Below are 17,074 nucleotides of genomic sequence, written 5' to 3' on the forward strand. Positions count from 1 at the left end.
TCCAGATCTTTGGTTTCGTGGCCTGATCTGAGATAAATTTGACTGTTTCCTTGATAAAGAAGGTAATGATGTGGTGATCAGACCAGCGCCAGGGTTGTATCGATTCCAATTGAATGACGTCCATTTTGGAGATAATTAGATCCAAGGTTGAACCTTTCTTATGTGTAGGGCCATTGCAGGTTTTGCTCAAGGCTAAATCATCCAGGAAGCTTCTGAGGCAGTTGACATTTGTGTCGTTGGTGTCATTCCAGTGGAGATTGAAATAGCCGAGGAATATTTGGTTGTTTTCCGTACAGTTATTAGTTGAAATCATATCCATGAGTTGTTCCAAGAAAATGAGATTGTCACCTGGAGGATGATAGATGATTTGCAGTGAGCAAGCTTGTTTGCCGTTGCTGCTAAGGTCTAGACAGAAGTACTCGTAGGATGTGAAAACCAGGGATGTGGCTCTATTTATCGTGATGTCACTACGGTGAATACAGGCAATCCCTCCACCTATCTTACCGATTCTGTCTAATCTGATGATGCTGTAGTTTGGGGGAACTAGAATGTCCATCAGTGGGGTGGAGGAATCAGTTAGCCAGGTTTCAGTTAACAAAAGCAGGTCTAGTTCCTGTGAAATGATGAGCTCAGCTATGTCCGCAGCATGTCTGGGAGCCGATCTACAGTTAAGGAGTGTGCATTTAAGACTGGGAGTAAGGAGGGAACAGGAGGGGTCTTGGTGAGAGGGACGTGTCTAAATTTGCTCTCAACGATCCCTCTATTATTGTGTCTGGCAACTCTGAGTGGGTTAGGGAGGAGAGTAGGAATGGTCAACTGAGTTGCGGTAATGCAATTATTGAGAGAGGGTTCGTAGGATTGAAGAAGAGCTAGTATATCGCTCTCAGAGAGCGGATTGATGCTTCGCTTAGGAGAAAAACATGTATTGAGGAGGGGAACTGAATTCCGATTGGGTGGAATTAGTTTAGGGGAGTGAATTAAGTTATGTGATCGGTAGTGCCGGTTAAATGCTCTTGAGGAAAAATTACGCCCAGGTTGGTTGGTTATCGGGTCCAAGAAAGATTGTAGTTCCTTTTTAATCTAGCGTAGAGCCAACATTATTTCCTCAAATCTAAGGTCGGGGTCAGGTGTGACCAGGGTAGAAGGCGGTGTTCTGCATGTGGGGGGCTGCAGAGGTGCGGGTAAGGCTAATGTTGGAGGTAGTATTGTGTGGGAGGGTGGATGAGTGGGGGCTGTAGAGGTGTGGGTTGAGGAGGTGCTTGGTTGTAAGGTGGGTGGGGAGGGGGAGATAGGGGGCGGGGGATGCTCGACCGGTACCGTGTTGTCAACGCGGTAGTGTGAGGACACTACCTGTGCCAACCTAAGACTACGGAGGGGGTGGTTGTTGAGGGGAGAGTACATATGATGAGAATCATTTTAGGATATAGGTGCCGAGACCAGCGGGATGTTGGATGGTGTAGGTGGCTGAGAACGTGGGGTGGCTTGCTGTAGTGTAGGAGTGGTGAGGGTAGATGAGAGCATTGGGAGGTCAGAGGATAATGCGTGGTTGTTAAGTTCCTGTGAGGTCAGGACATGTGGCAAGGCATGGCTTCCTGGGGAGGCTAAGACTGGGTGAGAGCTTAGGAGGAGTAGCAATGGACTGTAAGGAAGTCAAGACAAGAGAGATGTTGGTGTTAGGGTGGGGGGAAGCTTTCGTCTTGTCATGTAGGGGGATCAGTATCCGTTGATGGGACAGGTGCTGTGACGGTCATGTCCAGTGAACGAATGTGTGGAGTTGTAGGGGTGTTGTGGGGTTAGTTGGGGTCGTCTGGGTGTGGGTAACGTAAGAGTCAGACGCAAGAGGTGGGTGGGGAGGACATGTAGTAAGGGGGCGGGGGTTGGGGGACTAAGATGTCAGAATGGTTGGGTGAGGTGACTCCCTGTGCGAAGGTACTGGAAGGAGATGGAAATTGGGAACCCCCATGAGGTTTGGGCATTAGATTTTTGATGGTAGGGAAGATGTTGTCCATGAGAGAAAGATTGCGGTCTGTGGCTTGGATAAGGATAATACCGTTATTGGTGATGGTTGCTGTCGCCTGGAAGAGCTGAGAGGGAGAAATATATAGACTAATGCCAGGCGCGGTTTTCCTCTAAGAAGAGATAGAGTGAGGTGAAGAATTCTCTCCTCCATTGGGCTCTTCGTTTTGTGTGGAGAATGAGGTCTGAGGTTGTAATCTTGTTGTGTGTGGAAAAATAAGGATCGGCAAAGAGTGTTTCAGGGTGCCGTTTTATAAAATTATGTTTGAATCGTTTGGCTGATTTTTTTGTGAGGTCGGAGGGGTAAATGATGTTGTAGGAGTGAGCGCCTGCGGGTTCCATAATACGGGCAGCACAATAGGAGAAATGGTAAAGGGAGATATGTGAGTGAGCCTCGTGGGGGAGCGATGTATGAGGAGAGGGGTGGGTAGAGGAGAGTCAGTGAGGAAGGGGGGAGGGCAGTCCCTGAGGAGGTGGTTGTGGGTAGAGTCACGAGGGTCTTGGTTGTAGACCGGGCTGCGGGATGTGGAGAACCGTCACTGAAGCTGAGATTGTGGGTAGGAAGTGGCAGGCTGGGTGGCGTGGAAGCGACAATCGCTGCGGAGAAGATAGTGGGTAGATAAAAGCTGGGTGGCGTGGTAGGCAAGGGTAGCAAAGAGCCTCTACTGGATACCGGAAAGCTAGGAGGCGTGCTGAAGGAGGGTGGGAAAAGAAATCCTAACACATTTGGGCCATGCCGCTAAATTTCTTCTGTGGGTATGTAGAAGGTTAGTTACGGAGTATATAGAGACATATAAATGGGTGCTTGAAAAACATTGCCCCAAGTAAGATGGCTGCCATGAAACTACAAAACTGTGGAGTGGTCCTATAACTCTTTCAATGTCCCATGCTACTATGTTGTGTAGTCCTCTGTCTATTTCTATACACAAAACAAAGATGACTTAATTAACATTCTGAGGAAATAAAGAACGAGTAGTCCTGTCTCTATTTTCATTGATCAGCCATTTTGCGGGAGGTATCAGGGTTCACCTATTATCAAAATCCAGAATTAAACGGTCAGTAGTACACCACGTGGAGCGATGCCAGTGTATATTTCTGGGTCCTGGTGGGAAATAAAGATCACATTTCCCGCAGGACGTCACTTCCAGGCAGCCCTGTGCCTCCTGGTCAGGAAGCCATGAAGCTAGCAGACTCGGTCCGTCCGCTCCAGCCTGCAAAACTCAGAGTCCACAACTCTCGCTACAGACTTAGGCTTGCCGACTTCCCTGGGCAGCCTTTCAAATCAGCAGCATTCTCGCATACTGACTCTCCCCAGTCATCTGCCCCCGCCGCGTGAGCCAGACTGTGTGTGCATTTCTCTCACACTAACCCGGGGCCAAGGGAGGGCGGGGGTAGAGACACGCAGGCCTACCTGGCTGTCTGGCTATCCCTCGCTGTTAGGGGAACAGGCCCCTTCTCTGTGGCTGCTGGCCGATGACTCCCTCGCGTGAAATCCACTCCGGTGCAGGTAATCAGCCGGAAGCTCCCGACTGCATCGAAACTGCAGGCAGTTTGAAACTCCTCTGTTTCAAACGCGATCGGACATCACTACCTCCCGATAACACCGCAACCGCCCTGCTGCAGAGTCTCATTCGTCTAAGGTGTGGGGGGAGCGCCAGGCAATTCGAGGCTAACCGGAGACACCAGCCGGTGACTCCTGCACATCAAGGTGTTTAGCAGCAACAAGAGTCCAGCATCAAGAGAGGGCTGCCATGAGCTGCAGTCCGGTGGGGGTCCTCCATTGCCGCACAGCCGTCCCTGTCCTTAGGCACCAGGATCTGTCGACCGCCATGTTATTTTAAATGTGGATACCTGAAGGTGAAAGACCAAAAAACTTAAAGAATACTTTGGCTTTTTTAGTAATAACATCTGATCCTGCCCTCACACTCATTGACCCCGCCCCCATTACATGCAGCATTACAGTTCCCATTTGGCTTTCCCGGTAAGTGGGTGAAGCAGTGGTCCCATCACACATAAAAGCCACACAATTGGCATTTGCTGCGTATGGGAAACAAAACCGTACATCTTCCAAAAAAGAATGGTCACTTAAGGTGTGGGACACTTTTATAGTGGACCATAGTTCTCTTTAATAAATGATAATCAAGACTGTTTGATAGAAGACAGTTTCTGCTACTTCCACGTGTACTAGCAGAGCACTCAGACATCGCTTTAGTTGGAGACGGTATAATATGTTGGCGTTCCCTGATAATCTGCGAGGTAGACTTCAGATTTTGCACTGACAGAGAAAGGAAGTGCCACAGACTCTTTAATAGGAAGCTGTGCCAGAAACCTATCCTTTCGACCTGTGTAGCCACCAATCTACTCTAATCATCTGTTGTCTTTTCTATTTGTGTTCTAGGTGTAGGTTCCTGTCCATTTTATTATTTTTAGTTAGGCTGCTATGTATTGAATGAAGGGTTTGTGAAGAGGAACTGAGTAGGAAAGAAAACGATTTATATGTTATCACAATTTCTATAGCGCACTACTACCCTTAGGTTTCTAGGCGCTTGACTCCGAGTTATGTGTGTGTGTGTGTTTTTGTTTGTTTGCCAAAATGAAAGGGCATTCTCAGAGTCTCCTGGACCTCTTACTGTCCTACTACCAGCTCCCTTGTAGAATGTTTATTTTTATGCCATACTTTTTTCCAGTTAAAAGAGCGTTGCATTTGAGGAAATTCTATTTTTCTTAAGGAAAAATCGCAAAGAGAAAATTTTTATGGTAGGGCTGTATTTCTTCAAACATAACCCAAAGATGAAAGTATTGGTTTGAGCTTGACATATTTTCCCTTGTTGAAAATGGACATAATGAAGATGGCGGCTTAGCCAGACGTGTTCTTCGGAGGCTCCCCGTCCATGTTCCCCGTGCCGTGTCTAATTAGCTGGCCATTCCGCTGCCGAGCCACGATGTCGGCAGCCAGGGGCGAGGGGGACACCCGTGGAGCGATTGGGGGCCCGACGAGTCCTGAACTCAGAGGACCGAGCAGTGAAGCAGAGGCGCCGGCTGGGCCGCACTGTGGCGCGAAGAGCAGCGACCCTGCTCCCACATTGAAGAGAGGTGCGGGGACCCACGCCACTGCTGCCAGACCGGGTGGCTACACCGGGGGCTCCCTTCGGCTGCTGCGGAGGTCCGGAGGAGGCGTACGATTAAATCTGCCCGGGGGTCCCGGACGGGCGGCCCGCGGAAGGAGGTACCAGGTGGACCGGCGCGAAGGAGCAAGAGAGGCCCCGGCTTGGGCCTAGCCGGTGGAGGCGAGTTGGCCTCGGCCTGCAAGCACAGGTGATGGCGGCGGCGGCAGATTAGGAGCGCACTGCCCCAGGAAGAGCGCGCTCGAGCCTACATCGCCCGGAGAGCCTCAGAGGGAGACGCGAAGGCCCAGAAATTTGTGGACAGGTTATCGGTGCCAGCGCCGGGAGATCCGCAGCCGCCGGGCACCAAGACATTTGAACAGGCCCACAACAAGCACAGGGCACGAATCAGGCCTCCGGGCGCGGATGCGGCCCGCGCATCACCACTGCTGTCTGCGGTCCGACATTTGAGCGAGAAGGAGGGCTGAAGTCGCTGAGGCCGCAGTAATCAGTGAGGGACCGGAGGACGGGGGCCGTGTCCCCGGGGGCCCCCGGAAAGAACACCAAACGGGGGGATTGCCCTAGAGGAATTGGGCGATCCGCCAGCTCAGCACAGGGCGGGAACCCTGGTCCAAGAGAAGGAGCCGAGTTCCCGAAGCCACAAGAGAGCGGTTAGCTCTAGAGGACTGCGGGCGGCAGCACCAGATCACGAGAGCAGGAGGCACACCCCATTGACAAAAGGTAACGCGATCCAAGCGCGCCATTCTCCCTCGCCACTCTGCTTGCCCGCCCAAACTGATTGCGACCCCGGCTAGCAGGCGAAGCGGCTGGGAGACGGAGGGGCCGCCTGGAGGGGAGAAGATGGCTTCCTCCAACCGCAAAGTGAACCGCACCATAACCGACATGCTGTCCAAAGGGACCTCCAAAGCCGAAAAAAGCCCGGACAAACCGGCTCCAGGACCCCCCCCCTAAAGGGACAGACCGCAAAGGGGAGAAGCCCCGGCGACCAAGGCATTCATGGAGGCCCTCTTCACCTCCCTTAAGGAAGATATCCAATCCCTTCGACAGGAAATGGCGGAGGACTATAAAGAACTTCGCCGAGACGTCGACTAATTTGGGGAGCGAGTAGCCACGAATGAACTCTCGGGGCAAGCCAGAAGCGAGGAAGTGGAGTACCTAAGACAAGAAATCATTCGGCTTGATGAGCAACAGACTGATCTCCAGTCCCACACGGAGGACCTCGAAAACATTCGGGTTTGGAATGTGCCATCCAGAGCGGAGGGGGACGATATCACAGGCTACCTACGAGCCCTTTTCCGGACAGTACTTGACGAAAGGGAAGACTTTGAGATCCGTATTGATAGAGCACATCGGGTGGGTACGGCCCGCAGATCTCAAGTCCCCCCTCCCAACATCTGGGCTTTTCTGCCCGAGTACCCTCTCAAGGAGCGCATACTGAAAACGGCGCGTCTCAAACAGCCTATTCAATATCAAGGCCATGCTATGGAACTGTTCCAAGATCTATCGGCAATCACCCTACAAAAGAGGAGATCCTTTCAAATAGCCACCACTTTCCTCCGCAACGAAGGGGTCCCTTACTCCTGGGGAGACCCCTTTAGGTTAATCTTCAAGTGGAACGGAACCCTCCACCAATTACGCTCCTTGAGAGACACCTGCTCCCTACTGGGTATCCCACACGAAGAGGATCGACCGGGGGACGAAGAAGGAGGGTGCTCTTCGAGAACCCCGCTCAAATCCTCCCAAGCGACAAGCGATGGCTGGCAGAGGGTCAGGCGCGGACGACCTTCCAAGAAAAACCTCAAGCAAGATCTAGAGACAATGGAACCAGAAAAGGCTGCAGCAATTCAGGAGGTTTCCAAAGACACTGGAGCTGGCTCCTGAGAGCTTATGGGATGGTCACATTTAGATAAGTATGGCAACGGGGTTGAGGGACGGGCGGGGGGTCTCGAGCCGTCGAGCCGCCACTGCCACTTAACCCTTACAAGTACTACAGGTCCGAACTGACATTATAAGGGCCTAGATCACAGTTCGACAACTGGATTTCATGTTTGGGAATGTTCTTGCATTGATCTGTTGGGATGTATTGGGGAGGGGGGGGTCTGGTGGTATCGGTACTGTGCACATTCTCACCGGAATCCCTTTGAAAGACATGTTATGGTCTGTCGGTGGGGGGCTCCGGAGGGGGGGCTATGACATGGGTGGGGGCTGGGGTGGCCTCGGCAACGTAGGAGGGGTATTTCGTCATCACAGGCTGGGTAGGATGGGAGGAGGGAGTGCTCCAAAGGGGAGGGCAAAGCCGTGGATGGCTTCTATAGAGGAAACAAAAGGATTGACTTAGAATGCCACTTACTATAGGAACCTGGAATGTCAAAGGGCTCAACTCCCCGCAGAAGCGCCAGAAGGTCTGGAAATATATTTTAGATCAGCATTTAGATATTGTAGCACTACAGGAAACACACTTGCTGAAAACTGAAGACCACCGGCTTAAACATAAGAAATATCCCCTTATCTATAAAGCCTCTGCATCCACTAAACAAAAGGGGGTAGCTCTTCTCTTCAGCTTGGCCGCTCAGTTCCAACCCATGAACACTCAGGGCGACAAAGATGGGAGATGGTTGATGGTCAATGGCCGTATGAAGGGCAGGATGTACACTTCGGTATCGGTTTATGCCCCCAATACTGGCCAAAAGAATTTCTTTTGCAGAGGGTCCTTTATTCCTCCTGGGGGATTTTAACCTGGTCTGGCACCCAACACTTGATAGCACGCACACACGCCGTTCGGACATGGGCACTTTCCCCGACTCTATACAGACACACATTGGGGACATGGGTCTTTTGAACACATGGCGGGTAGCACACCCACTTACCCGAGACTACTCTTTCTTTTCACACGTGCACCAGTCTTATTCACAACTGGATTACATCTTTTTCAGTCAGTCCCTGCAGGGTAATTTACAGGATGCAAAGATACTCCCCATCTCGGTGTCCAACCATGGGATGTATACAGTGTGTCTTACCTGGCTTGGTAACGCCCCGAAACCTGCCCGTTGGTACTTCCCAGAAGCCTTGACGAGGGATAAGGAATCAAATGCGCAGTTGAGAGAGACTATTAGAGAATTCTTCTCCTTTAACGACCCAGACGAGACCTCTGAATATAACACCTGGGACACATTCAACGCGGTTTTGAGAAGTAAATGCATAGCGCTCAATTCAGCCCTGAATAGACAGCGCGCAAGAGAAAGGGAAGGCTTAGAAGAGGAACTAACGACTGCTGAGCAGTCCCACAAGCAGGCACCCACTAGACAGACGCTTCGCACACTCACGGCACTCAGGAGCAAGCTGCGGGCCATCTATAATAACAGGGAAGAGTTCACCCTCCTCAAGCTGCGCAACCTATCCTATACCCAAGGTAACAGAATAGGGAAGCACTTGGCCAGACAACTGAAGGACAAAGGAGAAAGAGAATATATAGGGGGTATGCAAGACGGGTCAGGGACTCTACTCCATAAGGACGAGGACAAGGCGGGTCTTTTTGGGTCATTTTACAAATCCCTGTATGCGGCTGATACACTTGACACTGATCATCAACACGCCTTCCTGAGGGACTTGCCTGTCCCACAGGTCTCCCCAGAATGGAATGAGGCTCTTACTGCTCCTATCACCCTCGAGGAAGTGCAATCAGCTATCAAAGCACTGAAACCCCACAAGGCGCCTGGCACTGATGGGTATACAATGACCGCAACACCATCACCCTGCTCGACAACCTCGCCAACCTCGGACTCAAGCAGCTGGTGTCCACCCCCACCCACCTCGCCGGACACACTCTCGACGCCGTCTTCACATCCAGCAAAGACATCGCCTTCAGCCACGCCACTACACTCCACTGGACGGACCACAGCTGCATCCACTTCACCTTCACAAGAACGACGATCCACCACCACCAGCAACAGGTTGCTCGAAGAAGCTGGAACAAGATCACAGCCGACCAGCTCGCCGCTTCCCTGAGCCAGCACCCTCCCGCCAGCTCAGCGAACCCCAGCCAGGCCGCCGACAACCTCACGAAGTGGATCAGCAACTGCGCGCACGAACTTGCCCCACTGAGGACCCCGCCCAGCAGACCCGGCAGCAAGAAGGCCCCTTGGTTCACCGACGAACTCAAGAGCTCCAAGAAGAACTGCTGAGCCCTCGAGAAAGCCTGGAGAAGAGAACCAACACCGGACAACATGACCACCCTCAAGCTTGCCACCCGGAAGCACCCCCAACTGATCCGCGCCACCAAGAAAACTGCGTTCAAGGACCGGCTGGACAACAACGCACACAACTGCAAGGAACTCTTCAACATCGTGAAAGAGCTCTCCAACCCCAACGCCGGAAACAACGACATCACCCCATCGCAAGACCTCTGACAACTCCCTCGCCTCCTACTTCCACAACAAGATCACGGACATACACGACAGCTTCAGCACTCAACCGACGCACGCCACGACCGAACCACCGCCCCCCACCACCACCCTCCGCGCCTGGACTCCGATCAGCACCGAAGACACCGTCCGCATGATGAACTCCATCCACTCCGGATCACCGACCGACCCCTGCCCTCACCACGTCTTGAACAAGGCCGACGCTGTCATCGCACCCTACCTGCGGGACATCATCAACACCTCCTTCGACACCGCCACCTTCCCGGAGAGCTGGAAGCACGCCGAACTCAGCGCTCTACTAAAGAAACCAACAGCGGACCCCACCGAACTCAAGAATTACCGCCCCATCTCGCTCCTCCCGTTTCCAGCCAAAGTCATCGAGAAGACCGTCAACAAACAGCTGGCCGCCTTCCTCGAGACGAATGGATCCCTCGACCCCTCACAGTCTGGCTTCCGAGCCAACCACAGCACCGAGACCGCCCTCATCGCTGCTACCGATGACATCGGAGCCCTGATGGACAACGGAGAAACAGCGGCCCTCATCCTCCTAGACCTCTCCGCGGCATTTGACACTGTCTGCCACCGCACCCTAGTGCAGCGCCTCAGCAACGTCGGAATCCAAGGGAAAGGCACTGGAATGGATCATCTCCTTCCTCGACGGAAGAACACAGAGAGTCCGTCTACCACCGTTCAAGTCAGAGGCCACCGAAGTCATCTGCGGCGTCCCTCAAGGATCCTCGCTGAGCCCCACCCTCTTCAACGTCTACATGAGCCCCCTCGCGGCCATCGCACGCCAACACAACCTCAACATCATCTCCTACGCTGACGACACCCAGCTGATCCTCTCCCTGACCAGCAACCCTGCCGCCGCCAGAGCCAACCTTCACGAAGGGATGAAAGACGTAGCCGAGTGGATGACGACCAGCCGCCTGAAACTGAACTCAGACAAGACGGAAGTCCGCATCCTGGGCTCCTCGCCCTCCGCCTGGGACGACTCCTGGTGGCCCCCCACCCTGGGCACCGCACCCAAACCGACAGACCACGCCGTCTCCTCGTCGTGCTTCAACATCCTGCGCATGCTACGGAAGATCTTCCGGTGGATCCCCACCGAGACCAGGAAGACGGTCACCCAGGCCCTCGTCACCAGCCGACTGGACTACGGCAACGCCCTCTACGCCGGAACCACCGCCAAGCTCCAGAAGAGACTCCAGCGGATCCAGAACACCTCAGCCAGACTCATCCTCGACATCCCACGACACAGCCACATCTCCGGACATCTGAGAGACCTGCATTGGCTCCCCGTCAACAAAAGAATCACCTTCCGGCTCCTCACCCACGCACACAAAGCCCTACACGATCAAGGCCCGAGCTACCTCAACAACCGCATCAACTTCTACGCTCCCAAACGCCATCTCCGATCAGCCAGTCACGCCCTCGCCGCCGTCCCCCGCATCCGAAGAACGACAACGGGAGGAAGGTCCTTCTCCTACCTGGCCGCCAAGACCTAGAACTCCCTCCCGACCGACCTGCGCCTGACCCAAGACCACCTCTCCTTCAGGAAGAAGCTCAAGACCTGGCTGTTCGAGCAGTAGCAGCACCCCCCTCCCCCAAGCGCCTTGAGACCCTCCGGGTAAGTAGTGCGCTCTATAAATGCCCTTGATTGATTGATTGATATACCGCGGTCTTTTACAAGACTTTTTCGGCTGATATCAGTCTACACCTGGTCCGGCTTTTTAACCGAATGGCCGCGGATGGCAACACCGCGGACTCCATGGCCGAGCCAGTGATCTCCGTGATCCCCAAACCAGGCAAGGACCCCACCCACTGTACCTCTTACAGGCCCATTGCTCTCCTAAACATAGATGCAAAGCTGTATTCCTCCATACTAGCCAAAAGATTGTATGAACTCATGCCGCTTATCATCCATCCCGCTAAGTCGGGCTTCATTAAGGGACGCCAAACGCATGACAACACCCGGCGTATAGTCCATTTAATAGAAAAAGCCAACAAATTTAAAATTCCTGCGGTACTAGTCGGCCTCGATGCTGAAAAAGCATTTTAGCTCGTGGATTGGCGTTTCCTATGGGCCACACTCGCGAGGTTTGGCTTCTCCCCCCAATTTATAACAATGCTTCAGGCCAACTATAGACACCCACACTCCAAAGTCTGTGAACGGCGTGCAATCTACCTCTTTCTGACACTCCAGGGGGACTAGACAGGGTTGCCCTCTGTCCCCCCTGCTCTTCGCCCTTAGTATAGAACCCCTAGCTATAGCGGTAAGGGAACATCAGGGGATAGAGGGCCTCCCTTTCTCCGGTGAAGCCCATAAAATCTCACTCTTTGCGGACGACGTCCTCCTCTCGTTATCTAACCCGCTGGGTTCGCTCCCATGCTTGCAAGAAGTGCTTAGCTCCTTCGAAAAAGCGGCGGGCTTCAGGGTCAACCTGGATAAGTCCTACATTCTTAATCTTACCCTCTCACACATGGACACCTTACAACTCCGAATGCTAACGCCTTTGGAGTGGGCGTCTTCTTCCATACAATATCTGGGGGTTCAGCTGACACCTAAGGTTGAGCAACTATATGCAGCCAATTTTCCCTCAATCTTCTCTCGCATTCAAAAGGATCTGGTAAGATGGAAGCCGCTCTTTCTCTCCTGGTTGGGACGCATCCATGCTATAAAGATGACCCTCCTCCCCAAACTGATATATCTATTTCAGGCGCTCCCAATAGACCTGGAGGAGGATTTCTTTAAGCGACTAAAGACAATGATCCTGAAGTTCGTGTGGCAGGGAGGGCGGGCACGCTTCTCCTTTTTCATGCTCCGACGACCACAGAGGGAAGGGGGAGCTGGCCTCCCTGATCTTAGACTCTATTATAAGGCGGCCCAACTGCGTATTCTGGTCGAGTGGTCCCAAATGGAATCGGAGAAGCATTGGCTTCACATGGACCGCAGCGTAGCAGGTAGGACGATTTTGGACTTGATCTGGCGCAATAAAAAGGACAGACCCCTGAATGCTTACATCAGCACCCCAACGCACACTACTCTCAAGGTGTGGGACGGTTGGACTTCTTTCCCGTCACCACTCGCACCAATTCACTTCACCTCTTCATTTCCCCCAGCGCTCCGGGAGGGGACGTTTGATGCCTGGAGGGAGGGTGGATGTCTCGCACTGACGCACTTATTTCACAACTATGATCCCCTTACATTCGAAAACTGCAAAAGGGACTATGGGGTAGGGGACCATGAGCGATACCATCACGCACAGCTGCTACACTGGGCTCTTGACCCACGAATTAGGGAAGGTGCCACCAGACCCCTCACCAGGTTCGAATTGTTCCTCCTTAAAACTAAATCCATGAAGGGGGCTATCTCGGCGCTGTATAAGTTCCTACTCTCCACAGAGACCACCCCACGGCCACGATATATGTCTTGGTGGGAGGGGATGGCCCAGCGGGACTTCACGGAAGGAGAGTGGACCCACCTGTGGACGGATATCTTCCGGTTCAATCAATCCACAGCTTTAAGAGAAGCCCATTTGAAAGTAATGATGGATTGGTACTTATACCCATCTAAGCTAGCTAGAATTTTTCCAGGTACGTCAGACAGATGTTGGAGGGGGTGTGGCCTTTTGGGAGACTTCCAACACATCTGGTGGGACTGCCCCACCATTAGGCCATTCTGGGAGGAGATTCTAGCTCAGGTGAAGTCCATCCTGGGATACCCTATCCCGACTACAATGACAGAGGCCTTGCTTGGCATTAGAGACCCCTTGCTAGAGCACCAAACCAGCGCCGATAAGAGAATTATGTGGCTATGCTTGGGAGCTGCCAAACTGGCTGTAGCGGCTGCATGGAAAAAGAGGGAAGCACCGGCGATGTCCCTTTGGCGCTCCCGCCTGTGGCAGCTGCTCAGCTTAGAACGCATGTCTGATATATCCCGAGAAGACTTTAAGAACTTTGAGTACCGATGGGGACCTTTAGTCTCATTCCTCTTGAAGGGCCTGCCATCGGCGGTCTGCCCTTCCACTCTCAGGGCCATGCATTTGTTCCAGCTCTGAGGATCTCTACTGTATAGCAAATCCACCACTGGGAGAGGGGTGGGTAAGGGAGTTCGGGGGGGGCAAGTTGAGGGATTTTTGTTAAATATTTGATTCATGGTATAGTATCCACTTTCAGGTCTCGTTGAGCTCTGGAGAGACATTACTAGTTAAGCACGCACACTGACAACTGGTTGGTCTGGGAAGCATAGAGAGAGTACTCAGTACGAAGACACTCATGAGGCGTCACTGCTCTCAGAAACTATCCCCTATGGTTCACACTAGGACTGTGCCTCACTCTCCCAGAGGCTGAACTCTACGGACTTGTTGCGGATAGGCCTGGGGTACACTATGACCATGGGAAGCACCGATCCTCCCACTTGTCTGTGATGTAAATGATATGCTTTGAATTTCGAAGGGCCCCTGCGTGGGCTTATTGGCGGATTGTGCCTTGAATCTTTGTTGTGGAAAACATTAAAATCTGTTTGACAAAAAAAAACACTGTTTACATACTAGACTTAATAAAAGCAATGTGACAGCTGAAAATGGACACAATGAGATGCCTTTTATTGCCGATTATGGCATTTACTGCTAGCAAGTTCAAGTCTTCAGGTTTTAATGTTATTCTACCCCAGCACACTGCCTGGTGGCGTAAAAAATGTACTAATGCCAATGCCATATGGCCACGACATTCTGGTCCTCACAAGTGTTGCACCCATTTAGCATCCCCAAACCTCTCCCATCACCCCATTCAACAAAAATGTCCTTTAGTTTCATACATGGGAAATGTATGATGCAAGTATTACAGGAACAAACGGTATATCCCTCGACATTAGCACATCCGTTAGTGTATCCAATCATTCTGATGCTGGTTAAATACCATTTTCTTGACTTAATGTTGGACAGGGGCTTGGTTCCAAAAAAGTGGTTATGAAATCCTGTAGTGATATTTAATGTGTTGTGTCTAGCATTGGTCCATTTATGCTAGGAGTCTCTTATCTAATCCTCATGTATTTTATGTCATAAGCTATTTTATGTATTTATTTGTTATTTTTTGGTCAAAGCTGGCCAATTCAGAGCTAGTATTTGCGCTTAACTTATGTAACCACTCTGTTCTGATTTCAATATACGATCTGAATCTTTGCGCTGCTTGTCTTTTTCCATTAATTACGTTCCTCCAATAGCATGTGCTATTGATGAATATATGCATTATCTTTCCTAATCTAGTACTGTTAGACCCTACACTTGGTCAATAAGTTAATTTGGGAACTGATGAGATTACTCTACTCTACTGCTTCTAATGAGGATGATTGCAAACTCAAGCCCTTCCCCATGGTATCCACTAAAAGTCTGTGTTTGTTTGTCTTTTCTTGTCATTTGTTTGGTAATAGGGATCTAGAAGAGGCTCTTGAGATGGGTGTCGACTGGTCGCTGCGAGAGGGCTATGCCTGGGCAGAGGATAAAGAGCACTGTGAGGAGTACGGCAGGATGCTACAGGCTGACCCCAATAAGGTCTCCTCCAAGGCAAAGAAACGAGGCCTGCCACAGGTATAACGGTGTACATTTGTGAGTCTATATGGCACTTTTGTCTCCTTTTTAATGGTCTAAACTTCGTTGAATATTGTTGTGTGCCTTACGGTAATTAATATATACGCAGACATTTTAAGGGCACTCGGAAATAGCCACAGAGACGACCCTTGGGTTTTGTATTGAGTAGTTGAAGAACGACTTCAGAAGGAGGGGAAAACCGGGGATTGAACTTAATTCATTTGAGAAAGGAAATAAAATGAGAAGATGAGACTATGAAGCAAGCCATTTCAGAGAAAATGGTGTGATGGCAGTATAACAAGGAATCAGAGGAGATGTGTATTTTGTGAATGCAGAATAATTGATTTTGCGGGTGCCAGAGGAGTTTGTGGGTGTTGTGACACAGAGGTTTGAGGCAGTGACACACATAGTAGGTGGGTGGGGTGTACTGAGTGAGCAGGTGAGGAGACTGTTGTTTAAAAAGATTGTGAAGATTAGGAGTCTCTAAGTGTGCCACTGACCTCTTACATACCAAGAGCTTGAAATCGTGTCTTGCTTTCCTGTGTATGTGGCTATTTTTTTGGTTGTTTGACACAAAAAAATGTTGGCCATTCTTGTAGATATTGGATTTAAAAATATGTAACAAGTCTTTCGATTGTGGCTAATAGTAGGCCTTTTTTCTGCTGGTGTTCAACATGGTTGTGCCTGTGTGTCTCTGCTTGAGTGAGCTCAAGTTCTTTACTTGCTTTTGTTTTGCAGCTGGGTACGCTAGGGGCTGGGAATCATTATGCAGAAATTCAGGTCGTGGATGAGATCTTCAATGAGTATGCTGCCAAAAAGATGGGCATTGACCACAAGGGACAGGTGTGCGTGATGATCCACAGCGGCAGCAGAGGGCTTGGACATCAGGTTGCTACAGGTGAGAGTCTTCTACTCCAGGGTCCGTCATAGATTCTGCCAGGGTAGATAACCTCTAGAAGATGGACAGCTGGGAGAGAGTTCGGGCAGTGTGATGAGGTGATAATTTTATTAGGCACCAAAAAAATATATTGTGGGAATTGTTTCGTTTTGCTGAAGGTTAGAGCTTCACAACACCTTTCTGTTACATAGAAAGGATGATGGTGATGTACGGATTGTAAACTTGACAACCATATGGCCTCTTGTAGGAAAGTGCCCCTTTTTGCATGGTTAACCCCTAAGATTTTGCCAGATACCTGATGCAAACTTGACCGAGTGTGTGCTGGGACCCTGCTAACCAGGCCCTTAGCACCTGTGTTCATTCCCAAAACTGTACCTTTGTACGCATATAATTTTTTCCCCTCTCACCAGAGCAGGGACATGGGCCCTCTGATCTCAGCTTGAGCAAGATCTCTCTTTGGATGCATAACTGGCTCAAGCTCAACGGGGACAAAACTGAAGTTATGATTCTAGGTAAAAGTCCTGAACTCTGGGGACCACGTCACTGGCCCGTCGAACTAGGAGCTCCTCCTACCCCCACAAGTAGTGTTAAGAATCTGGGGTTCATTGTGAGTCATTATCCATGAAACAACAAGTGGCCAAGGTGAAGGCCACCTGCTTTGCAGTTCTTAAGTTGTTGAAATAGATCCTGAGGCTGATTCCCTTCTCCGCACAGAGGACAGTGATCCAGGCCTTTGTTGTTTCCAGACTGGATTACGACAGTGTACTGTACTTTGGCGCCATAGGCTACAACTTGTGCAGAAGGGAGCTGCCCGGCTTCTCTATAGTTTACCTCTGTTTCTAGCTTTATACGTGAGCTACACTGGCTTACTGTGTCGAACCGTATCACGTTTAAAGCATTGTGCCACATGTTCAAGGTCAAATTTGGTATTGCCCCTAAATATCTCTTGGACTTGGTCCATTCTTCCCGTCCCTTGAGATCTTCTCTGCAGACTCTGTTTATTGTACAAAAATGACAGTTGACTAG

General features: G+C 51.0%; 1 protein-coding gene across 1 annotated transcript in view; it reads left to right on the forward strand.

The window, feature by feature from the left end:
- The window catches only part of RTCB (RNA 2',3'-cyclic phosphate and 5'-OH ligase), a 156,672-nt gene that overhangs the window by 88,165 nt on the left and 51,433 nt on the right, over positions 1-17,074 (forward strand). Inside the window, exons 6-7 of the mRNA XM_086953014.1 lie at positions 14,994-15,150; positions 15,889-16,048. Of these exons, the coding sequence (XP_086809140.1) occupies positions 14,994-15,150; positions 15,889-16,048 (317 nt within the window). The remainder of the gene's footprint in view (positions 1-14,993; positions 15,151-15,888; positions 16,049-17,074) is intronic.

The sequence above is a fragment of the Lissotriton vulgaris genome, chromosome 1_2 (assembly GCF_964263255.1).
Source record: "Lissotriton vulgaris chromosome 1_2, aLisVul1.2, whole genome shotgun sequence".
NCBI lineage: Eukaryota > Metazoa > Chordata > Amphibia > Caudata > Salamandridae > Lissotriton > Lissotriton vulgaris.